This window comes from Schistocerca piceifrons, chromosome 2 (assembly GCF_021461385.2).
Source record: "Schistocerca piceifrons isolate TAMUIC-IGC-003096 chromosome 2, iqSchPice1.1, whole genome shotgun sequence".
In the NCBI taxonomy this organism is placed as follows: domain Eukaryota; kingdom Metazoa; phylum Arthropoda; class Insecta; order Orthoptera; family Acrididae; genus Schistocerca; species Schistocerca piceifrons.
Genome location: NC_060139.1, coordinates 1098730943 through 1098758045, shown reverse-complemented (window position 1 = coordinate 1098758045; position 27103 = coordinate 1098730943). Strand labels below are relative to the sequence as shown.

Below are 27103 nucleotides of genomic sequence, written 5' to 3'. Positions count from 1 at the left end.
AGTACACTACTGGCCATTAAAATTGCTACACCACGAAAATGATGTGCTACAGACGCGAAACTTAACCAACAGGAAGAAGATGTTGTGATATGCAAATGATTAGCTTTTCACAGCATTCACACAAGGTTGGCACCGGTGGCAACACCTACAACATGCTGACGTGAGGAAAGTTTCCAATCGATTTCTCATACACAAACATCAGTTGACCGGCAATGCCTGATGAAACATTGTTGTCATGCCTCTTGTAAGGAGGAGAAATGCGTACCATCACGTTTCCGACATTGATAAAGGTCAGGTTGTAGCCTATCGCGATTGCGGTTTATCGTATCGCGACATTGCTGCTGGCATTGGTTGAGATCCAATGACTGTTGGCAGAATATGGAATCGGTGGGTTCAGGAGGGTAATACGGAACACCGTGCTGGATCCCAACGGTCTCGTATCACTAGCAGTTGAGATGACAAGCATCTTATCCGCATGGCTGTAATGTATTGTGCAGCCACATCTCGATCCCTGAGTCAACAGATGGGGACGTTTGCAAGACAACAACCATCTGCATGAACAGTTCGATGACGTTTGCAGCAGCACGGACTATCATCTCGGAGACCACAGCTGTGGTTACCCTTGACGCTGCATCACCGACAGGAGCGCCTGCGATGGTGTACTCAACGACAAACCTGCGTGCATGAATGGCAAAACGTCATTTTTTCGGACAAATCCAAGTTCTGTTTACAGCATCATGATAGTCGCATCCGTGTTTGGCGACATCGCGGTGAACGCACATTGGAAGCATGTATTTGTCATCGCCATACTGTCGTATCAACCGGCGTGATGGTATGGGGTGCCACTGGTTACACGTCTCGGTCACCTCTTGTTCGCATTGATGGCACTTTGAACAGTGGACGTTACATATCAGATGTGTTACGACCCGTATCTCTACCCGTCATTACATTCCTGCGAAACCCTACATTTCAGCAGGATAATGCACGAACACATGTTGCAGGTCCTGTACAGGCCTTTCTGGATACAGAAAATGTTCGACTGCTGCCCTGGCCAGCACATTCTCCAGGATCTCTCACCAATTGAAAACGTCTGGTCAATGGTGGCTGAGCAACTGGCTCGTCACAATGCGCCAGCCACTACTCCTGATGCACTGTGGCACTGTGGTATCGTGTTGAAGCTGCATGGGCAGCTGTATCTGTACACGCCATCAAAGCTCTGTTTGACTCAATGCCCAGGCATATCAAGGCCGTTATTACGGCCAGAGGTGGTTGTTCTGGGTACTGATTTCTCAGGATCTATGCACCCAAATTGCGTGAAAATGTAATCACATGTAAGTTCTAGTATAATATATTTGTCCAAGGAATACCTGTTTATCATCTGCATTTCTTCTTGGTGTGAAACAAATACTAACAAAGAGATAGAGGGGCTGGCCAGTACTTACCTCAGCTCAGTACAGCCAATAGATACACATAAAACAGAACCGAAAATTTACGTTCCTAGCTTTCGGAACTAATGTTCCTTCATCGGGGAGGAGAGAGGGGAAAGAAAGGGAAGAAGGGAAAGGAGATTCAGTTACTCACAACCCAGGTTATGAAGCAACAGGGAAAGGAAAATAGGGAGGGTAGCAAGGATGGAGGCATGGTTGTCAGAGGGAAGCCAAAGATATTCTACTGTAAGTACTGTGCCAGCTTTAAACCAAAGACGATGCATACAGAAGTAAAGAGATATATAGTATAAAGATAAACACAACTATGTAGGATGAAAAGATGCGTGAATGGCTAAAGAGGAAAGGGAAAGAGGAGAAGACTGAAGAGTAAATGGGAGTGAGGTTGTTTAATGTAGGTTCAGTCCAGGGGGATGGCGGGATGCTTCTTGGTGTAGCAATTTTAATGGCCAGTAGTGTACATCTTGATTCATAACCAGTTGCAAGTGTCAATTTTCTGAAATGTGATCCATTTGCCAATGAGTTAAATCTTCAGCAATGTTAAGGACGTTTCTCTCCAGAGTGAGCTTCATACGAAGAAATGTTGCTGCACAAACTTGCCTTCGCACCATACTCATAGTGTTCAGAATTTCTATGTTTAAAATGTTTCTATGACTGGTATCATCCGTAGGTATGCACCAAATCTTCCTGAAGAATAAACATTACAATAAAATGTAACAATTAAGAGCTGATGTAAGATTGAAATTTAGGAATATGAGAATTTAAAAAGAATGTAACCCCTGGAGGAAAAAAAAAAAAACCACACACGTATTATATAATAAATGTATGACACTTATTGTGAAAGGCCCAGTTGTAATTTTGCAATTAATCTAACACCCTTTGTACCCACTAACATGATAAGAAACCTTCGTGTACTAATGTGGTTAGATAAATGAAGAAAATAAAATAAAATGGAAAACAATAACTGTGTTTTGATCTCGGAACACACAAGTGAGAGGCCAATATCCTAGTCACCGTGTCACCAGTTGCGTTGAACTTACCACACACTAAAAGGCATCTGAATTATGTCAAAAACTTCTGAGAAACAGTTAATTCTCTACGGATAAGCTGAGAAACGTGTCAGCATATATTGTGTCCTATTCCACTGAGTGAAGTTTCTGGGAAACTGGGTTATGGCACTTGCCATGTTATCCTTGTAAGACCTTGTTTAACTCCCTTGTGTCATTGTGGTCCGTATGAACTATTCTTATTGATTTTCCTCTTTCAGTAAGGGGAAAGCTTTCCATGGTTTAATGATCTGTATGAACTGCTCTTATTGATTTTCCTCTTTCAGTAAGGGGAAAGCTTAATGATCCAACAGAAACTCTACAAAAGAATGCTTAAGATTAGATGGGTAGATCACATAACTAATGAGGAGGTATTGAATAGAATTGGGGGAGAAGAGAAATTTGTGGCACAACTTGACTAGAAGAAAGGATCGGTTGGTAGGACATGATCTGAAGTATCAAGGGATAACCAGTTCAGTATTGGAGGGCAGCGTGGAGGGTAAAAATTGTAGAGGGAGACCAAGAGAGTAATACGCTAAGCAGATTCAGAAGGATGTAGGTTGCAGTAGGTACTGGGAGATGAAGAAGCTTGCACAGGATAGAGTAGCATGGAGAACGGCATCATACCAGTCTCTGGACTGAAGACCACCAAACAACAACAGGTACTCTCATAAAGTAATTTTATTTCCAGTGTTTTGGTTTGGTTAAGACTGCCATGTACAAGAAGACTGGATTAATTTTATTTTTAGTTTGAGATAAATAGCCAAGGGCTAAAAGTTTCTCCACAGTATCTCACTTTATTCATTGTCAGAAGATAAAATAAAATCTACAACCAAATAATTTCCATGTCATCTGGTTCTTATTTTATTCACAACAGTGGCTGGTAAAGTTGCACCAACTTGGTTTCTAGAGTTGTTTATAATTTTACATTGCATGTTGTCAAACTGACATTTTGCGTGGTAATTAGATTATAACCTCAGTACTAGAATATTTAGAGTTATTCATCCTGATGTGTTATAAGATCATGTAACTGCTTTGTTATTCCATTCGAGGGAGCACTGTTAAAGGTATCTCTAGCCATTCCTCTAAATTGTAATTTTCAAACAGGGGGAATCAGTTTGTCTTGGTTTAATTACATAATGGTGGGATATTTGCCAACTTACTGTGTGGTTCAGATATTCAGATCCAGAGAAACAGCAAACAGAAACATAACTATAACGACACAACAGTAATAACAAAAGACATGAAATATAAAACATAGTCCACAAGCATGCTATTAACATTGCAAGTATTACTGATACCTCACAGACGTGTCAGTAACACTGGTATGGAAATGTTTACACATAATAACACAAGCTGACTGTATCTCTTTTCCAAGATTCATTTGTTTGAGGAACATCTTAGCAACTTTTTCTAGTGCATCCTCTGGCCAAGCAGTAAACCTGGAAAAAAAACAACATAAGTAATTACTGTAGCTTACAGCACTGTCTGGAATTGCAGACACAACCGAACATACCCTGGTGAGGACACTTGGGTACACTTAAACAGAGTAATGTTTGTAATTATCAGTAGCAGCTATCCAGGTACAGTATAATAATATTAATATAATAATAATAATAATAAAAGTATAACTACAATGATTTTCTATATTACTCTAGACATAAAGGACCATTTCTGTAAATCACAGGAAATGATTATGGTGACGCAGGCATATAACTGTTATTTCTCAATGATGTGCATAGCCAAACAAAATGGTCAACACCACCTACAACAATGTGGCATGGATTCCATACGACCAATGATGAGATACTGAGGAACAGTTTGGCATTCTTCCATAGGTAAATTTTCCAGATGTGAAAAATCTGTGGAGAAGTGCTGACCTAGTTGAGATATGTCTTCCAAGTACATCTCACATATGTCCAACAACTCAAGTGAGCCCGCTGGCCTCAGAGCACGTTACCCATCAATGCTCCACTGATGTCGAACACAGTACATAAGAAACTGTTTCTTTTATTTAATAAAATTTCAGCCAAATAGCCATATATAGTTACTTTGCTTAACATTTTACATTTACATTTATATTTTACATTTTTGCATATTCATTTATCGATTTCACTCTTTTACTGCACAGTTCTAAGAAACTGTTTTCTAAGCACATATAAAATCCAAAACTCTTTCACATGAGAGCTTATAATGGAACCCACAATTGTAATTGAAGATACCTTTTATTAGACTCGACAGAAATTCATTCTAATAACAATAAATCACAGTAGGTTTTAGGGGTGGCTTCAGGATAATTAGGAGTTGCAACTAAAATCTAATTGTTCTTATAATTTTTACATTAGTATGAGAGTGAGAGCCAAAAGCTTAATGGCATTTTTCAATTTATTTTTTATTTGGCTCTGATCTGCACCATTGTAAATCAAGGAATGTGAGAAGTTCTTACAGGTAATGTTATAATGAAGCCATTTTTCCCCTGCAAGAAAAATGAAAATTTCTTACACATAGTATTATACTGTGTGTTAAGAAAGTTGTTGTGCACTAGACTATGAGCTATGGATGAAGGTTACATTGGGAGTATAAAGTTGCAGAACAGACACATGACTGTGTTTAAATTATTCTACATTGCATAACATTTAGATGTTTGGCTTAATGATGAAAGCTATTGAATGTGATGAGTAGTGTTTACATGTTCAATTTGTTTATAAATTATTGTAATTTCAACTTAGTGATGTATTTTTCTTGATAAACATGTGTTTCAACAAGCCAATAAAGACACAGATTTTGTGCAAGAGGCACTTGTTGAAAAATTCCTGGAAACAGCTGTATCTCATTGTAACATTGTTGGTTGACTTACTTTAATTTCAAGAGACAGGCTATTTTAGATGCTGAGTAAACTGGAAGACCTCCTAAATTAAATGAACAGCAATTGTTGGATATTTCTGACTGTATGCAACAGACCTCAGCAAAATCGTTGTGCAGGGAAAAAATATCAGGTGTGCAACCACACATAAAGTAGTCATTCAAATATTGAAACTGTTCCCATATAAATTGAACTGAAAGATGCAGATGATGAAAAGTGAATCTGTTACTGCAAATGGTTTACGCCTTTGACTGAGATAATACCATTGATATTCCTGATGTCACTCTGTATACAGACAATGTCTGATTCCACCTCAATGGTCATGTTCACATACAAAATACATGATTATGGTCAACTGAGAATTTTCATGCTGTACTTTAAATGCTATTCCATGACCATACAACTGGAGTGTGGGTGGAGTATCAGACTTTTATTTTTTGAAGAAAACATGAACAGTTTACATTACTGTTTAATGATAAACAATTTCATTGGCCAATTGAAGCAAGACAAGATACACTACTCACTGTTTCAGCAAGATGACACTACTGCACACACAGCTAAAAACACTGTGTGTCACCTGGAAGAGTTTTCTGAGGAACGCGTCATCTTGAAAAACCTAGGGAGCCCTCCCTCACTGAACATTACTCCACCAGACTTTGTCTTTGGGCAGTAGCAAAATCTGTAGCATAACACAATTCCCCACATACATTTTAGAGACATAAAAATTTAAATAACTCCACAGGTGAGAATTATATCACAATCAGACCTGCAGAAAGTGTTTTGCAATAAAATTAAGTGGTTCAGACTTGTATAGACAACCATGGATGTCATTTTCAACATATGTTGTAAGCACACAGCATGTTTCCAAACACCTTGCATTAGGCAGCTTTCTTACTTCCTCTTCATTCTTGGGACTGTAAACTTTGTTTTAATAGCGGAAACATGTGGGGTCAGTGTAGATAACTGTGTAGTCAGGTTTCAAGAATATAAAAAAAACTTACTTTTCATAGGAATTTATTTATATCCCCGCCCCCCCTCTCCACCTCCTCTCTCCTGTGTGTGTATGTGTGTGTTTGTTTTACAAGGATGTTAGTGTTTATTATATAATTATTATTACTAGTAGTAGTAGTAGTGCAAATGGATCTTACTGTGATACAACTTTCTGCATTACTAATTCCTATCCTTTTAGACATTACAATAACAGAAACTCTTCTATGGAATAGGGAATGGTCATCATGTTCCTTTTGAACTGCAGTGGATTATGTACAACAAACATCATGAGAAAAAAAATCTACTGTGAAGCAGTAGTCAGAATCCCAAGGTTATTAAAAAGACGTCTGCAAGATGGTGAGCACCACTTATTATCCTTTGAGCAATGAAGACTTTCTTTCTTAAAGATGAGTTGCCCCAGAACTTTATTCCATTATGACACTATTGCATGACAATATGCAAAATATGTGAACTCAATGATTTGTCTCTCCTCGAGATTTGCAGTGATTCTAATTATGACAGTAGCTGAACTAAATTGTTAAGAATTCCAAAATATGCTTTTCCAGTTTAAATTCTCATCAATATGGACACCTAAGAATTCTGAAGTTACCACCCGTTTATTACAATTTTAGGAACACTGTTTACCATTTCTTCTGTCTCTGTATGTATGCTTGGATTGGTTGCAATACTAATCTCATATTCAAATGGCACTAATACTGCTTGTTGCATATTAAATGGAAGATCATATACATGTGTACATATACAAGGAACTATAGCGGACCTAAGACTCCGCCGTGGCGAACCCCACATGTGATTTCTCTCCAGTCAGAATTATCTCCATGAACTGCATTGGTTGAGCAACTGAATATAGCTTTTTGCATTCCTTCGTTTAGATGTGACATTATCCATTGGTTGGCTATACCATCAATCGCATAAAACTTCAATTTATCCAGGAGAATATTGTTAATTACACAGTCAAGTGCCTTAGATAGGTTGCAGAAAATACCAACCATCCTCATTTTGTTATCTGGTGCTCGCAAAATTTGTTGCGTGAACATGTAAATGGTATCCTCAGTACAACAATTGTTCTAAAATCCAAACTGTGATTTGCTGAGGGTATTATTGTTGCTGCAAAATGATGTCAATAGTGACACAGGTCAGTAGGTTTCCTGTCACCTTTCTTAGAGAGGTTTTTAACAATGGCATAGTTCAGTCTCTCTGAAAAAATGCCATGAGTTAGTGATGCATTACATATTTCCCCTATGTCAAACATCCAGAAAAATTATTGTTAAGAAATTGAAATATGAGTCTTTTGTGAATATGTTTTGTCCGGTCAACGCTTCACAACCTCAGACTTCTGAAATGAGTTTTTTCAGGAGCAACAAGTTTGGCATGTCTTAATATCAAACTGTAATTCAGTTTCAAAATGGACTATAAGAGAATTGTGTATATTGTTAAGAATGTATTATGTAAGTGTCATTAGGACTGGATACAAAAGCTTTTAAGCTTTGAAAATGCAATTTGGAGAAAAAAAAGCCACTCCTCTGTCTGTCTGTCTGTCTCTCTCTCTCTCTCTCTCTCTCTCTCTCTCTCTCTCTCTTTCTTTCTCTCTCTCTCTCTCTCTCTCTCTCACACACACACACACACACACACACACACACACACACACACACACACACACACAATATTTTTTTTTGAAGCAATTAATCAGTGATCATCAAGAGATATAAGAAGTAAAAAGGCAGAAGATGGCATTACAGATGTAGAAAACTGGCTAGAACACTGGTCCATTATAAATTAATTCAACCAATTAACTATAATGAGGGTCACTATGTACTTGTTAAAACTGACATGAAATCTATGACAGTAAAGGATGAAATGAAGAAATGCCATCATTACTACGTGGGACCATTTTGTATTGCAAGAATTTGTTGTCCAAAGTCTGTAGGAGATGGAAGTTTGAATAAAGAGAAGCATTTTCATCATATGGAAACTATATGTTTCATGATGTAAGTATTGCCTCTATGTAATACTGCTGTGGTTTTTTTTCTGTTTGTTCATGAGGTGGCATGTTGAAACCATCTACATCACCATTATATCAGCACGACAGGAAAGGGATGTCAGCACACATTCCACTTGACTTGACCTGTGTGACCCCACAACCCATGATGCCATGCTGTTCTATCCTGTGCAAACAACTTCATCTCCAAATAACTATGGCAGCCTGCATCTGTTTGAATTTCCTTACTCTATTCATTTCTCTACAGTTAATTGCCCCCCCCCCCCCCCCCCTTTCACCTCCATACATCCTTCCATTACCAAACTCACAGCTTACTCATGTCTCAAGATGTGTCTTATCAACTTATCCCAACTTTTACTTGAGTTGTGCCATAAATTTTTTATTTCCCCATTTCAATTCAATATCTCCTCATGGTTAGTTACTCAATCTACTCATCTGATCTTCACCTTTCTTCTGTAATACCACATTCCAGAAGCTTCTTATCTGAACTTCTTTACAGTCCATGTTTCACTTCTGTAGAAAACTACATTACAAACAAATGTCTTCAGTAGAGATTTCCTAACACTTAAATTTATATCAGACGGAAACAAATTGCTCTTTTTCCAGAAACGCTTTTCTTATTAATATCGGTCTCCACATTATATCCTCTCCACTTTGGCCACCATCAGTGCTGCATAGGATCTTAATACAGCAGATTATCAACTTTAAAGTAAAAGAGTGTGGTGTAAGAAGTATGGATACAAAAAACTTCTGAGGTGTTTCTGTACAATAGTCCCCTGTTCGGATCTCCAGGCGGGGACTACTCAGGAGGATGTCGTTATCAGGAGAAAGAAAACTGGCGTTCTATGGATCGGAGCATGGAATGTCAGATCCCTTAATCGGACAGGTAGGTTAGAAAATTGAAAAAGGGAAATGGATAGGTTAAAGTTAGATATAGTGGGAATTAGTGAAGTTCGGTGCCAGGAGGAACAAGACTTCTGGTCAGGTGAATACAGGGTTATAAATACAAAATCAAACAGGGGTAATGCAGGAGTAGGTTTAATAATGAATAGGAAAATAGGAATGCCGGTAAGCTACTACAAACAGCATAGTGAACGCATTATTGTGGCCAAGAGAGACACGAAGCCCACGCCTACCACAGCAGCACACGTTTATATGCCAACTAGCTCCGCAGATGACGAACACATTGATGAAATGAAAGTTCCTGGCAGATTAAAACTGTGTGCCAGACTGAGACTTGCACTCACGAACTTAGCCTTTCGTGGGCAAGTGATGGTAGAGCACTTGCCCACGAAAGGCTAAGGTCCTGAGTTCGAGTCTCGGTCTGGCACACAGTTTTAATCTGCCAGGAAGTTTCATACCAGCGGTCACTCCACTGCAGAGTGAAAATCTCATTCTGGAAACATCCCCCATCTAACTGAAAATCTGAGGAGTAGAAAACATATACTCAGAAAGTTATATTCTGTTGTTTTAAAAAGGTCATCAACAGTATGTCAATTACATATTCAGTACAGTATATTATATTTATGGTGTTTTAAGAAAAATTGCAAATAAATTTTTGTGATTTTATGTCTCTCCTCTACATCAGGCCAATGATTTGAAATTCTGTGTAATGAGACAACAAACTTCTGTTCTATTCGTATCGTAGACTAAGACTGGAAGACAGTGCATTTCATTTAGAAACATTTTATAGGTACATTCAGGTACAGTAATTGTAGAGAGTTTCAGGGAGAGCAATAGGGAACGATTGACAAGAATGATGGAAAGAAACAGAGTAGAAGAAGAGTGGGTAGCTTTGAGGGATGAAATAGTGAAGGCAGCAGACGATCAAGTAGGTAAAAAGACGAGGGCTAGTATAAATTCTTGGGTATCAAAAGAAATATTGAATTTAATTTTTAAAAGGAGAAAATATAAAAATCCAGTAAATGAAGTAGGCAGAAAGGAATACAAATCTCTAAAAAATGAGATAGACAGGAAGTTTAAAATGGCTAAGCAGGGATGGCTAGAGGACAAATGTAAGGATGTAGAGGCATATCTCACTAGGGGTAAGATAGATATTGCCTACAGGAAAATTAAAGAGACCTTTGGAGAAAAGAGAACCACTTGTATGAATATCAAGCGCTCAGATGGAAACCCAGTTCTAAGCAAAGAAGGGAAAGCAGAAAGGTGGAAGGAGTATATAGAGGGTCTATACAAGGGTGATGTACTTGAGGACAATATTATGGAAATGGAAGACGATGTAGATGACGATGAAATGGGAGATACGATGCTGCATGAAGAGTTTGACAGAGCACTGAAAGACCTGAGTCGAAACAAGGCCCCGGCAGTACACAACATTTCATTAGAACTACTGACGGCCTTGGGAGAGCCAGTCCTGACAAAACTCTACTGTCTGGTGAGCAAGATGTATGAGACAGGCGAAATACCCTCAGACTTCAAGAAGAATATAATAATTCCAATCCCAAAGAAAGCAGGTGTTGACAGATATGAAAATTACCGAACAATCAGTTTAATAAGTCACAGCTGCAAAATACTAACGCGTATTCTCTACAGTTTTTTGGGGACGATCAACACGTGAGGCAATACTGACCCTACGACTTATCTTAGAAGAAAGATTAAGGAAAGGCAAACCTACGTCTCTAGCATTTGTAGACATAGAGAAAGGTTTTGACAATGTTGGCTCGAATACTCTCTTTCAAATTCTGAAGGTAGCAGGGGTAAAATACAGGGAGAGAAAGGCTATTTACAGTTTGTACAGAAACCAGATGGCAGTTATATGAGTCAAAGGGCATGAAAGGGAAGCAATGGTTGGGAAGGGAGTGAGACAGGGTCGTAGCCTATCCCTGATGTTATCCAATCTCTATATTGAGCAATCTGTAAAGGAAACAACGGAAAAATTCAGAGTAGGAATTAAAATCCCTGGAGAAGAAATGACATTGTAATTCTATCAGAGACAGCAAAGGACCTGGAAGAGCAATTGAATGGAATGGACAGTGTCTTGAAAGGAGGGTATAATATGAACATCAACAAAAGCAAAATGAGGATAATGGAATGTAGTCGAATTAAGTCGGGTGATGCTGAGGGAATTAGATTAGGAGATGAGACACTTAAAGTAGTAATTGAGTTTTGCTATTTGGGGAGCAAAATAACTGATGATGGTCAAAGTAGAGAGGATATAAAATGCATACTGGCTACGGTAAGGAAACGTTTCTGAAGAAGAGAAATTTTTTAACATCGAGTATAGATTTAAGTGTCAGGAAGTCGTTTCTGAAAGTATTTGTATGGAGTGTAGCCATGTATGGAAGTGAAACATGGACAATAAATAGTCTGGACAAGAAGAGAATAGAAGAATTTGAAATGTGGTGCTACAGAAGAATGGTGAAGATTAGATGGGTAGATCACATAAATAATGAGAAGGTATTGATTAGAATTGGTGAGAAGAGGAGTTTGTGGCACAATGTGACAAGATGAAGGGACCGGTTGGTAGGACATGTTCTGAGGCATCCATGGATCACCAATTTAGTGTTGGAGGGCAGCGTGGAGGGTAAAAATCATAGAGGGAGGCCAAGAGATAAATACACTAAGCATATTCAGAAGGATGTAGGCTGCAGTACGTACTGGGAGATGAAGCAGGTTGCATAGGATAGAGTAGCATGGAAAGCTGCATCAAACCAGTCTCTGGACTGAAGACCACAAGAACAACAACTTGGGCACAATAATTACTAACTGACTACATTCAATTTGTCTGCTGCGTTTTCTACATAGTAAAGATGTTTTTTGGATAATAATTACCTTTTGTGTCTCTTCTTCATTCACTGTAAACTAAGCATAACTTTCTACAAAATTTTTACTTAGGGATGATTGCTATTTTTTGAGACTCTACATTAGTACATTCACTATGTGCGTAATTTTTTTTTTTTGTCATGGGTGTTATTCTATTGTCTTGCTGTCTCAAGATATTGTTTCTTTTCTTACATAAGGGGGCATTTTTCCTTTTGATTTCACACTGACACTTTCAGTACCCTTAAACTATAAAGTTATTTTTTTAATGTCATTTTCAGTCAGATGATGTGTATGGATCCAATCTCCTAACATGTCATAAAGACTGTCTGTCTTTTGCATTCTGCATTAGTTCATTCTCTCCTCAGGCTGCACAGATCATGATGTATGAATAATTATGTCGCACAGTTCGTTAACCTACGGTCATTGTTAAAATGTTGCATTTGGCAGTGGTAGTGTGGCCAGAAAGCGTGGACTGATGACGAATGACACGGCATCACATAGTGGTCGGTGATAACTCGTTGTTCTGTACGATCCTGGATGACCATCATCTAGTGTGTATGGTGGCAAGCTGGGAAGAGGTCCAGTTCTTCCACCATTACGGAGAGGCATAGTGATCTTATCTCTGTGTCACGGAGTGGGGAGCCGTAGGGTATGGCTTCAAGCAATTGAGGGAACTCTGATGACACAATGGTACATCTTGGACACCCTGCATCCTCACAAGTTACCTCCCACATGACAGTATCATGGTGCCATTTTTCAACAGGAAAGTGCTTGTCCACCTATGGCACTTGTGTCTGCAAACTGTCTGTGTGACATTGAGGTGCTTCGAGAGCCAGCAAGAATCCCACACCTCGCTGATAGAATATGTGTGGGATAGAATATATGTGGGACCATCTCGGATGTCAATTCCGTTCCACTGCCAGCTTGCCTCAGAAAGAGATAAAACTTTATGACACCCTTCCCAACTGAATGAGTGCCTGCATCCAGACCAGATGTCAAGTTCTTTGCAATATGAGTTGAATTTCTAACCAATAACATAATATCAAAGACTGTCACAACCCATGTAGTTTCATTTCATTTCCTCTTCCCCTTCTGGGAGCATCACTTTTTTATCAGGTAGTGCAGCCCATCAAAAATATTGTCACATTCTCCCAAGTACCTTGCACAAAGAGATGCAGCTAGAACCGTATCATCCAATTCCTATTCAGTTTCTTCTGGGATTTTGCACACACAAGGAATACAGAACCTGTGGCTGTGTTGGACAGGAGTCAGGAAATGTTTCATTTATACATGCTCGTAGACGTTAACATCAAAGTGGGATGGTACACCATTCTATTAAAATTACAACCTCTACCAACCAATAATAGATATGTGAACCACTCCTCAAATAAAGTTGTATTAGTTGATACTCTCATGAGACATGGTCTTATGTAGCACTGTGCCTGTGGGTGAGAAGGTTTGCACACTCCCAAGACACAAAGGGCCATACCAAAGGCAGTGTAGCAACTGGCAGTGACACTCGAGCCAGACGAGTCTCAGCAGAGGAGTCACGTGAAGTGTGTCTCACAACACTACTTCTTCCTTTATCCTACCCTGCTTCCTACTGATAGAAATTGTCAATATAGGTACCAAATACATACAGGGGAGATAAAACTACAAACCAAATCCTTGAACTGGCATTAGTTGGCCACATGCCTACTAAGGAGGAGCTTCAGAGAGCTGTCGCATGGATTAAATGCAGGAAGTGCTTTAGTAGAGACAATGTTCGTACCAAATTTATGACACTGACTCCACTCTCCCCAGTGTTCTACTACATTTTATTGAACTATTGGGCTGGGGGTACTGTGGGGTAGGATACACGCATTACCAACATAGTCTTTCTATGCAAAGGTGCAAAGGCAAAAGAGATCACAATGGTTGCAACTGCTATTGTGGAATTTCACTGCTGGGTATTGTTGGAAAAATGTTTACCCATGTGGTGCTGGTCAGACTGGAGACAATTGCCGAGCATGTGTATCCTGACTCCCAATGTGGGTTTCAAGCCCAGTCATCTTTTCTTGAGCAAAGAGGATTTCATCAAGGCTGTGTGCTGGGCCCTACCTCGTTTGGTATAGTCTTCACGTTACTTCTCAAGGTTCGATTCAATGAAAAAAAAATTGCCATCCATCTATATATCAGTGCCAACAGGAAACCTTACATCATCTCATTACTCAGATCAAAGTGCTATTGTGAGGACGTATTTGAAGGTTACGTTTTATTGGCCAGTGATGCCGCATTCATAGCACACACTCAAGATGATGTTCAAACGTTTGTGGACAAATGTTACTCTGCATGCGAGCTCTTCTCCAAGTCTCTGGAAGTAAAGATGAATGTGATCATGGCGCAAGGATACACAGATATCCCTGCCATAACATCTGATGGCTTGTTGTTGAATGTCATTGACAAATTTTGCTACCTCGGCTCGCTATTGACAGAAGATCTTTCTCTAGACGACGAAGTAAATGCACGAATTGGCAAAGCAGTGAACACTGTCGGGAAGCCCCGCACAAGAGTATGGGACAACAAACACCTTATAGTGACCTCAAAAATGCTCATCTATCAAGCATGGATGCTGAGCACCTTCTTCTATGGTTCTGAGACCTGGACATCATACGCCAAACAAGAATGGGAGGTCAACATCTTTCACCTGTGGTGGAGCTTCCAAAACATTCTAGTTATAACATGGAAGGACCACCTGACAAATGATATAATGTAACATATTATTATTATTATTATTATTATTTCTTTCTTTTCTTTTGCTCTCTCATTCTTTTTGTATCATATATAAATCTGACATACAAACAAAAGAGATAAAGAGATGTTCTCCAATTTTTTAATTGCTTTAGATTCATCCATCTGTTTCTAGCAGTGGTAGCAGGTGGACGCGTGACGAGTTCCACCACATTGGTATTGTTCAGAAATGTGTATTCCAATTGTGCGTTAGAAAGTATTAAAGACACTTATCAAGATAGCAAAGTTTATTCATTCATTCATGGCAATGATACCCATCTGTTTCTCTCTCCATGATGCGACAAGAATTCTGCATTAAGAGGATCGAAGCTAATGAGAAGAATTCACGTGAGCAGAGGAGGGGCAATCCGGAACCAGTATTGTCATACCAGTCTACATGCACAACAGTGGTAACAAGAAAAGGATGTACATAAATTTACAAATGTTAAATGCTAAATATATGTATTGGATGTTGAAGGTCTGTTTATATTAGTATATTAGAGCCAGTTAAAGTTCACTCATATATGAGTGCCTTCCAGTTTTTTTCAATCATTCTTTCAAAATTTTCCTTTTAATTATTTAAGCAGCAAATTTTTAGTCAGTTTCGAATATATATTACATTTTTAGTCTCCCCGCCACTATTCAATAGTGACCGTTCAAAGGACGGCACCGAGCGGAATATGAATTTGAGATAAATGATCAATTTTATCATTACAAATGAACTAATGAGGCCTTTGCTGCATTTGTTATATGTCCGTGGGATTGGTACTATTTATAACTTGAAAGAGCATATTAATGCCGGGAATGCAGATTTCAGCGGTTAAGGTAGGAAGCTGCTACGCTGTACGTTTATACAGCCGTGCTTGGCGCAATCTCTCTTGCAGTCTTTCCTTTCAATTAATATCCTTCAAGGACAGTGCATTTCTCTGTAAAAGACAAAAATCTGTATAAAGTCCACATTAAGGTGCAAAATAATTCTTTCAAATTCTGTAAGACTGTATCAATAGGACTGTACCAGAGAATAATTAGGTTCATTACTGAAAATGCACATAAAGCGGCTTTGATTGGAAGATACCGGAACAAATGAAATTTCATGTTTAAAATTCTTTCTTGTCATTATTTTGTAAAACACTGTTCACAATGGAGTCAAAGGAAATGGACATTCTTGAAAACTCATTACAAAATGCAATATGCCAAGACAGCAGTAATCTGAGCTTGGCAACAGTTGAAGGTAAAGCGCCAACTTGTGAACTGGCAGATGGCTACCAGAACAACCAGATTGGCGTCCCATTATTAAAAAATGAAGACACTGGTAACATGGTGAGTCATGCCGCCACTTTCATGATGCTCCTGGTAACATGGTGAGTCATGATGTCACTTTTATGATGCTCAATGAGACAATTTCTCAGGTCTCACAGGGAAACATTTTCTCAAATAGTGAAAATGAAGTGGGCAAAAATTCGTTTGATTATCTGCTCATGACATCACGAACACAGCCACAGGAAACAGTTCACAAAAGCAATGCAAATACTAGTGAGACACACACTTTGACCCAGCTAATGCAACTAATAACACAACAGTTTGCATGGCAAAACCAGGTATTTAACGATTTCAACAATAGTATTAGTCAACAGTTCAGTGAGGTGAGCAAAACTACTGCACAGCAAAAGCAAGCATTTAACAAATTTTAGAAAAGTATTAGTCAACAGTTCAGTGAGGTGAGCAAAAATATACCCACTGAATTATCTGACGAATTATCCGGTAAGTTCACAGAGCTCAGTAAACAACTAAAACAAGAAATAATTACCGACATGTCCCACAATATAAATACGTTAACGGAAAAGGTAACATTGATAGTCTGTAAACAGAAACGACTTGCAGTTGAGTTGCAAAACCTTAGTGAAGCATATTCTCAAATTCAGGAGACACAATCCCAAGTGGATATGTCAGTAAAAAAAGTGATGAACACAGTCAGCGGGCTGCAAGATGTATGCAAAAATCTACCTATGGAAATACACAAGTTGAGTCTAAGAGTAGATCAGTTAAGTTTAGAGTTAGAATTTTCCAAAAAGCAGAGAGATAGGTTATGTGCAGATGTAAAGGAAATAACTGAAAAGGCTAAGCTGGGATGCTGGATAAGGGCAGCATGGGCAGCACCCTTGCTGAAAAGGTAGTGTCAGAAGGCAAAATTTATGTAGATACTGTATAAGAAGGTCTAAAAGAGAAGAAAAGTCAACTTCTCGCTAAAATAGACTCCGATTTAAAGGAAGCAGAGGAAAGACTGCGAGGCAGTGTCAAAACTACTGACATTCCAAAACAACATATGACAGAAAACAAACCTATGCTTTTGGAGAAGTTATATACCTGCACTGGTTACCCACACACAATACAGGATTCGCCCATCTAAGGAAAATAGCTAAGGTTGCAGAATGCAACAACACTTGCTGACAATTGCACCTGTTGGGCAAGCGTAGTTGCCATGTGCTACCCCACAAGTGAACATACACGTGCCTCTCACTGACAGCGTGACGTATATGTCAACATTACTTGGCAATGAGGCATTACTTAGGCATCAACAATTTCTGGTATTTACTTCTGAAGGGAAAAGAACACACCCTGTAGTCTTTATTAGAGCATTTTGAAATGTTTTACCTCATACCTGGATTGAAGAACAGAAAATTAGATTTGTTGTTGGATACACACAGGATGATGTTCTGCTATGGGCTATGGACATGGCGGAATATTGCCACTATTATGAACACTTTGAGAGGCTCAGACATGGAGTATTCAACTCAGTTCCATTTAATAGCAAGTATGGGAGCTTAAGTGGCTATTTTGAAAAATATTTGAATAAAACCAGTTACTGGACAAACCCAGTATACCCAAGCAGACGTGCTGAAAAGTTTAAAGAGCCGTCTTCCTGCCCACACTAGGAAAAAACTCATTACTATCTCTGAGCATGATAAAAAATACTTTCTATCTGTACTTGACTCAATAGAGTTAATGTATGAAGAGAGACCACTACAACCAAAGCCTGTTACTACACCGATAGCGACACAGAGATTTACGGACCAACAAGTAAACAACGGATTTGTAGTACAACATGGGTGGCAACCTTACTCCACACAGACCTACGATAATGGTAACAATAAGCACAACGGCAATGGAAAAAGCTGTACATACAAAGGTGGATGTAAAAGAAATGGGCAAATGTTTAGCAAAAACAATTACAATGGGCAAAGATAATTTCAGTCAAGAGCCTCTCAGGACACTAACTGGCGTAACCAAGCACCAAGGGTCAACATAGTGGAATTTATGCCTAACCTAGAGGTCAATGCCACTACAACGCCGGAAAACTCGAACCGGTCATGGTAGGCCCCCACTGCGTGACCTTGGAGGTGAGTGGGGGCATGAGCTTGATCGACACTTGCTTTATCAGATACCATCATGGCAATGATGTGAGAGACAATCTGTATCAAGGTAATGAGGGTACTATTAAAACCAAAATATTTGACCTTGATGTACCCATTGTGCTTGACACAGGGGCTATGACCAATTTGGTGTCACAGGGATTCTTTCTATAATTGAAGAAACATGGATGTATATCTACACTGCCAGTGCAAAATTGCAAGCTACAAACTTCCACTGGTCAGAAATCATAAGGAGTCAAGATACACGCCTTAATACCTGTACAATTAGGACAGTTTTCTGTGTGATGCAATTTTTTGATAGTAGAGAAAATGATAGTTGACTGTTTAATTGGTATGGACACATTTAGGCATTACCAAGTACAAACTGATATAGGAAAAGGCAAATGTTATTTCATTGTAAATAATCAATTAAGAAATAGACCTTACCAGGGGAAGTAAAAATAGATGTAAAACTGAAGTTACTCATGAGCTTGAAGTTCAATTGGTAAATCCCATAGTTATGTTTGTCAACACATACAGTAACGAACAGTCATGAGCAGAACATATAAACGTTGACACAATAAAAACAGAAGTAAGTGAATCAAAGTGGAACTTAGGGACCTGATACTTGCTTATATAGATGTACCTGTATTTGAAAGAATACCAGGTATTATTAAGGATTTTGTGTAAAAAATGAAAGTGTTACTAACATCGCAAAGAAGAGGGTATGCAACCAGAAAATCACATTCCAGAATTTATCTTCTTAGTTGTTAACGAAAATTTTTGTTTAGTTTTTTTCTTATATGTCAAATGTATAAATGATAAGGTAAGTGGACGTACCAATGAAGAATTTTACTTTTATGTGGCTAGAGACGACGATTCTTTAAACACAATGCAACCATGTGTGTAGCCCAGTTGTAAATGAATAAATGAACTTGTGAAATGCAAAGTAGCGAGCTCTGCAATACACAACTCGCTGCGTCGTTAATGGTAACAGAGCAATGCAGCGCACGCACATTCTGGAGAAAGCTAGTCAGCGTACTGCAAGCGCGTGCATGTCGGACACAGCTGAAGGTGTTATTATGTACATGGAAAGAGAATCCTAAACGACGAGATGTTTACTGAAGTTACACTACTATGTACATTATATCTATATATTTACAAATTTAAGTATTGAAAGTACATGCACTAATTATAGTTAAGGGACCAGAAAACCTTTGCTGTATGTAAACAAGCGAGTACAATAAGAGTGGTAAACTGAATAAGAGGTCACATCATGCCTATAATACACCTTATCTTTCAGATTATAAGGTAAGTACAGACACACACATGACAGTAAATGAGTTTGTGATAGGACAGCACGACTGCACACTTAAGTGAATGAATACGGGGTCGAATATATGAAAGAGGTATTAGTGACCATCGAGCCACTGCACACTTATCTATGAAGATTTAGTTTCAAGTTAGTATTAAGTTTTATTCTTCCAGGGAATGATGCATTGAAACGTCCTAAAATGAAGAAAAATAAATGCTTGTCAAGTGTTAGGTACCATTCAAGCATAAGAAAGGACTACACTGCAAGTAAATATTGTTGTAAGTTTATGATATGTATGAATGTGATAGTGTGAAAATATGTGTAGAGGAATAAAGTTGCAGTACATCAGATATAATGATGCTGAACTAAGGTGGGGCATTACCAAATAATCAAGGGTCAAAATCTAACAACTGTGTCAACCATTCATCAAAGCGTCAAACACCTGATTTACATCGAATTTTTTTACACACATTTGCTACTTACATAAACACTGTTTTAGGTTCATTGTACATGACGTATAGTACTGATGATACAACTTTGTATACCTCAGCATATGAAATGGTATACGACGAACGTAACAAGTAAATATTGAGGTTCACTTTAAACACTAAATAAATATTCGATATGAATGGTACTGCCAGGTTTGCATTGTGCTTATAAACAACAACCTATTTTGTTCTTGGGATCACAATTAAGTATAGTAACAAGGCATGACTGAGCACATAAATGCCTTTCCATGAAATTTTCTCAACCCAGTAGTGTGTATATCCTTCCTGGAGAATGCTAGAGAGGCGAGGCCACACGTAGTTATGTAAGCAGCATGTAGAATCTGTTGTAACGACTGTTGTTTACTCCTTTAATTCTCTGAACTTGATAAATGTGCTCCAACAAGAAGTCACGTAATTTGAAATGAAATGTATGTCAATTTAAGCCATAAAGGAAAAAATAATCTATTACTGTATGAATGTTATGTAAAGAATGTAGAACCAAACAAGAGTAGAAAATGTACTCAATATAATTGGAATTGAGCGATGTAATGAAATTATAATTAAACAACATGTAATAAATAAAATGATAATCAGACTACAATGTATAGTACTGAGGAACATTTTTGGACCTGTATATGACAAAAACAGCATTGAATGGAGAATAAGAAGAAATGAAGAATTAAGAGAACTGAACAAACACATTAATATCGTCGAAGTGCTCAAGAGCAGAAAGTTGAATTGTGCAGGCCATATAGCAAGAATGACAGAGAATAGACTACCTAGAATGGCATTCAGCAGAACAATAGATGGAACGAGAGGAAGAGGAAGACCCGGAATCAGATGGGGGGATAACATTTGGGAGCACACAACTAGGATGAACAGCAACAACAACTGGACAAACAGAACATTGGACATACAGAAGTGGAAGAGGCTCATAGAGCAAGTGTATGGTCGATAAGGCCATTTCCACATGTAAAGTAAAGTAAGATTCATCTGTCTGTTTCTAGAAGTGGTAGCGGGTGGATGTGTGACAAGTTCCACCACATTGGTATTGTTCAGAAGTGTGTATTCCAATTGTGCGCTAGAAAGTATCAAAGACACTCATCGAGGTAGCGAAGTTTATTTGTTCATTCATGGTGACGATACCCATCTGTTCATCTCTCTCTGATGCGCCAATAATCCTGCAGTAAGAGGATTGAAGCTAACAAGAAGAGTTTGTGTGATCAGAGGAGGGGCGATCCAGAACCAGTACTGTCATACCAATCTCCATGCACAAGAAGGTTAACAAGAAAAGGATGTATGTAAATTTATGCATGTTAAATGTTGAATATATGTATTGGATATTGAAGGTCAGTTTATATTACAGCCAGTTAAAGTTCACTCATATATGAGTACCTTCAAATTTTTTTCAATCATTCTTTCAAAATTTTCCTTTTAATTATTTAAGCAGCATCTTTCTCGACACATGCTGCTTTGTGAGAGAGCACATGCCAAGATACCCCTTGGAAGACCTACTCTGTGCCTTAGAGATTGTGCCAATCCTGATATAAATGCATTTAATAGTGAATGTGACAAATGGGAAGAGCTTTCAGAAGACCACAGGAGATTGAGGAAACTCATCAAGGATGGTGGCAACTTCCATGATGGTGCCTAGCTCAATAACCAAGCTGCTAAATGAGCAAGCAGACAAGTGCCTTCAACAAACTAATCTTTTGGTTAGGTATATGCTTGCCCCACCTGTGGATGCCAAATGGGCTCTTCCATTTGACTCTTGAGTCATCAAAGGAAGTGCCTGTGTGATGCTATATGACTCTCCCATTAGGAAGTATAGTCCGTTGACCGATTGAGTTGATCTTCCGCAACTCCGCCTGACAAACTGGCATGTGGGTTTTCATCATGCCAGTCCAGAACTGAAGTGGTTGGAAACACTATCAAAGTTGAATGAGGCACGGTAGATGAACAATAAAAACTCTAGTATGTTTTACATTGCGTAACTGCATTGGATAATACGAGGATAGAATTTAGTTCTGCCTTCAGTATCCATTGGGTCCCATAGTTTGCACACTCCACCAATCTGTTCACACTGTAGCCTTTGAAAAGTTAATTTCCTGAGTAAGATGACAGTTGCTCATTAATTAACATTTTCTCACAAAATCCAGTCTCCTCACACTTTACAGTGTCAACCATTCTTTGCTGAGAACTTCAGCCAGATTTCTGTGGCTTCAATGACCTGGTTTCTGTTAAGTTTCTATTCAGAGCAGTAAATTTTCCATAATTATGAAAAACACTGTAAAATCATTTGTTGGTCTTTAGAAACAGTAAACATCCTTGCGCCATAAATTAATTGCTTGCTTGCAGATTCCTTCAATGAATTACATTCCACATCATGAACTGTTGACAATGGTAAGATAATGTGAACTGTCTTAAATGGACATCTTTCCTAAAGAAGCTATAACGTAACTTATCTCAAAAAGTTTTGTCTTCCTTCTGCCTTTCTGATTCTCCTTTTTCATAGAATTTTTCAAATCTAATTTTAAATATGTCAGCTTATTTAGTAGTTATGAATTTAAAACTTACCAGTCAATTGTACAACAGTTAATTAGAGAAGGGAACATCCTTAGCCGATTGCGGAACGCATCTCCAATTGGGGACATTGCAAGAGTGACATGTAAATTTGCTCTCACACTTTCAATAAAAAGATTGTACAATGCAAGTGGTGTCATTTCTCCTTTTCTGCCCTATAAAAAATAATAACATCAAATATTATACAAAGATACATACATATAACATCAAATATTATACAAAGATACATAGATATAATAAACACTGTCATTTCTTGCTGGGAAAAAAGTAAACAACAAATATACAAATGAATTTTATCCACAGTGGATGCTGTTGAACTCTGTGACTGTTCCTTTATAGGGTGTAGAAAAATTTCCGCTACCAGTCACTGGTAGTGGAAATTTTTCTACACCCTAAATATACAAATATTTTAGTAGAGGCCACAGCTACCAGAATTGCCTGAATAACAAGATTCTGCCATGCTGGCTGTCACTGGATGGATTGAAATTTCTCTTTATTTTGTTTCTTTACAGATCAATTTTGGTTGTGAAGCCATCGAAATTGATACACTTGGATTCAGGTCAACACATACATCAAATGGTCTAGCAATAAAAGAAGATGTTACCAAGGGTACTTTGAACAGCAGTAATGTAGTGTCAAAACTACAATTTCAGTCACTAAATATAAAAAGACAGCTTGATAATAGTCATGCCCATGTAGACTGCAACACACTGGTTGCAGCCTAGTTTGTAGATCATATGGCTGCTTTCACAGGTAACCCTGTCTTTGATGGGTTAGGAGATGCCATTGACAGTACTGGAGTAGGTTGTAGTAGGAGGACGTTCAGACAGGTCTCACATCTAGGGTACTGCAGGGATATGTGCCATGAGACAAGGGGTTTGGGAGTAGGGATGGAACAGAGATGGATAAAAGGTATTGCATAGGTTGAGTGTTCAGATATGTACAACTATGGCTGGGTATTTCTCATTTCAGGGCAAGCTGAGGGGCATCCGAAACCCTGGTGGAGAATATGATTCAGCTCCTTAAATCCTGGGTGGTTCCAAGTCACAAAACAGACTTGGGGAATGTGGGAGATGGTACATGACTGGTGAGACAAGGCACACGAGATTTATTTCTGGATCAGGTTTAGAGTGTAATCTCAGTTTGTAAAGGCCTCAGTGAGACCCTTGCCATATTTGGAGAGGCATCGTTCATCACTACAGATGCAATGACTGTGAGTGGCTAGGCTGTATGGAAGTGACTTCTTGGTGTGGAATGGATGGTAGCTGTTGAAGTGAAGGTACTGTTGGTGGTTGTTAAGTCTAATATGGAGAGAGGCATTTATGTTACCATTATTGAAGTGGAGATTGATATTGAGGAGGTGGCATGATGAAGTGAGGAGGACTAGTTGGAGCAAACAATGTGTCAAGGTTCTGGAGGAATGTGAATATGCTGTCCTCAGCCTTGGTCCAGATCATGAAGAACCAGTTAGGGGTTAGAGAGTCTGAGTAGTTAGGAGGGGTTACTCTGATGCCCTGCAAATTGGTTAACATCAGACTGCCGTGGCATTGCCCACTACTGAACCACAGATTTATTTTTAGGTGATGCCTTTAAAGGAGAAGTAATTGTGGGAGAAGAAACAGATGGTCATGTTACCAGGAAGGAGATTGCAGATTTGCATTCGGTCAGGTATTGGGAAGGGTAGTCTCCCAAAGTGGCACGATCGTGGGCATAGGGGATGTTATTGTAGGGGAAGTGGCATCAATAGTCATGAACAGGGCACTGGACTGTGATAGGAACAGAAACTGTAGACATGGAAAATAAGGCTGGTTTCTTTTACATAGGAGGTTAGGTTACAGGTAACAAGCTGGACATACTGGTCCACAGGGCAGAGATTCTCTCTGAGTGGGCATAGAAACCAACCACAATGGGGTGCCCTGGATGGTTTGGTTTATTAATTTTATTAAGTGTGCAGAAGGTACTGTGAGGGAAGTGGCAGAGGTGTGGAGAGAGACATTGTTAGGTGACAAATTCTGGGATAGACCTACTGACTTCACAAGTGACTGGAGATCCCGCTGGATTCCTGGAATGGTGTCACTGTGGTGGGCATTGTAGGTGGACATATCTGCCAGCTGGATGAGTCCTTCCGCCGTGTAATCTCTGCGGTTCACATCCACATCCAGAGAGGGGTGTAAGGTCATGATCAGTTATTATGTGGTAGGCTGTGGTTCTTTCTGCAAATGTGAGGTTGGTTTTTATATTGTGAGATTTTGGCAATGATGGTGAGACAAGGCTCAAGGTTAGGAAATTCTGGAAAGTTAAGAGAGAGCAATTTGGGCACAGTAGGCATGGATCATGGTTGGACATCAGAGTAAGCTGATTGTGGCAGGTTTCTACACTGGTTGTTGACTGAGTCTCAATTGTAGCGTTACTGGTGATAAAGTGTTTCCACTGTAGGGACTGGTAGAAGGAGAGGAGGTCTTTAGTAAGACCAGCATGATTTACTTTGTGGGTGGAGTGAAATGAAAGGCCCTTGGAAAGGACTAATACTTCTGTGGGATTTACGCATTTGGAAGACGTGTTCATGACTGTGTTGCAGGTCAGTTCGGGCTCTGAGTTCTGTAGAGTGGCAGGAGGATTTTTCTGAGGGTGTGATAAATGTAGCAGGTCTGCAAGGAAGGGTTTGGTGTCAATGAGGGGATTCGAAGAAGGTTCAATGGAGGCTCCAATGGTAGTGGTGGATACTATGCGGGAGCGGGACTATGAGGTGAACAGATTGGAGAGATTCACAGTTACATATTTCTGCATGTTATCCTGTACCTTTCTGCATCTCATGTACTTTGTTGCACCCCATACCTAACATACCCTCTTCCCTTATTCAAACAAGCAGCTTACTGATCTTATCTCAACCAATCACACTTGCTGCACTGTATCATTACACCTGTTCACCCACCAGCCTGTACTCCATCAATTATCATCTTTTTATCCGTTCTTTTTATCACACTGAACTCATCCTGCATTCATATCAACTTTATTTAATTTTCAGTTTTCAATATAGTCCCTAATTCCTCAAGTTTTATACTCTTTCACTGTACTTCAGCAGTTTTCTACTTTTATCCGTTCTTTTTATCACACTGAACTCATCCTGCATTCATATCAACTTTATTTAATTTTCAGTTTTCAATATAGTCCCTAATTCCTCAAGTTTTATACTCTTTCACTGTACTTCAGCAGTTTTCTACTTTTGTCATCTTCTCACATATTTTTACTTATGTTTTATGTGTTTCTTATCCTGCACTATGGATCTTGCTCCTTCCATTTGCACCTATACAGAAAATTTTCCCATCTCTAGAGAACTCAGTCCAGCATACTGTTCATATGTTGTTGTCTAGCTCACACAACCCACAAACGGCCTAACTATTAAGTTACCCATCTCTGGTTGTTAACACCCCACTCCCCCTTCCATAATGACCCCTACATGTTCAAATTCCATCAGCCTCTCGCCAACCTAATCCTGCATAATCATATCAATATGGCCCAAACCTCCTTGCACTACCTCCTTTACCTCCACACAATTATCCAACTCTGCAATCTCAAATACTTGCATCTCATCTCCTAGACTGAAGCCTTTGCCCTCCATGTACTAGATCAGCATGCACACCACCACCTCAAAAAACCACCTACTCTCTTCATCTCATTCTTCCACCTTGGACAGCAACCACTACAGGAGCCTCCATCAAACCTCCCCTGGATCCCCTCATAGCCACCAAACCATGCCTCGCAGACCTGCTATCATTACCACACCCTCAGGAACCCCCTCCCACTACTCTACAGAATTCAGAGGATACAAAGACCCAAAACACACTCATAAACTTATCATTCAAATGCCTCAAACTCACAGAAATATCTATCCTCGTCAAAGGTCTAACATTTTGTCCCACTCTCAAAGTAAGTCATGCTGCGCCTAAAGTTCTCCTCTCCTCCCAGTCCCTACAGTGGAAACATCACTAGCCTTACCAATCAGACTTAATCCACAATCAATACTGAACCCTGAAATACTCACTTTACTCCAACATCCAAGCATGATCCATCCCTACTGCCCCAAATCAGCTCTCACCATCATTCTTGACATCCCTCAACATGCAAACCGATCTCACATCCACATATAGAACCATAATCCACCACCTAAACACTGACCATGAGCTTACAATCTTATCTGCCACCAAAGACTCCTCCACTGTCGTTATGAAGCGCAGCAATTACTTGGTGGGAGATTCAGCCAACCATCAGACATGTCCACCTAGAACCCCTGTCAGTGACTTCATTCCACAAATGAAGCAGGATCCACAGTGAAATGTTCCACTGGTTCTTGGTTCTTTACTGTGATATCAGGTGGCGAAATAAAGTCTGAC

At 39.1% G+C, this 27103-nt stretch overlaps 1 protein-coding gene across 1 annotated transcript in view; it reads right to left on the bottom strand.

The window, feature by feature from the left end:
* The window catches only part of LOC124776158 (dynein axonemal heavy chain 3), a 1197897-nt gene that overhangs the window by 501827 nt on the left and 668967 nt on the right, over nt 1–27103 (bottom strand). The window contains exons 40-41 of the mRNA XM_047250998.1: nt 22707–22867; nt 3793–3933 (exon numbers count right to left, since the gene is read on the bottom strand). Coding sequence (XP_047106954.1) covers nt 3793–3933; nt 22707–22867 — 302 coding nt within the window. The remainder of the gene's footprint in view (nt 1–3792; nt 3934–22706; nt 22868–27103) is intronic.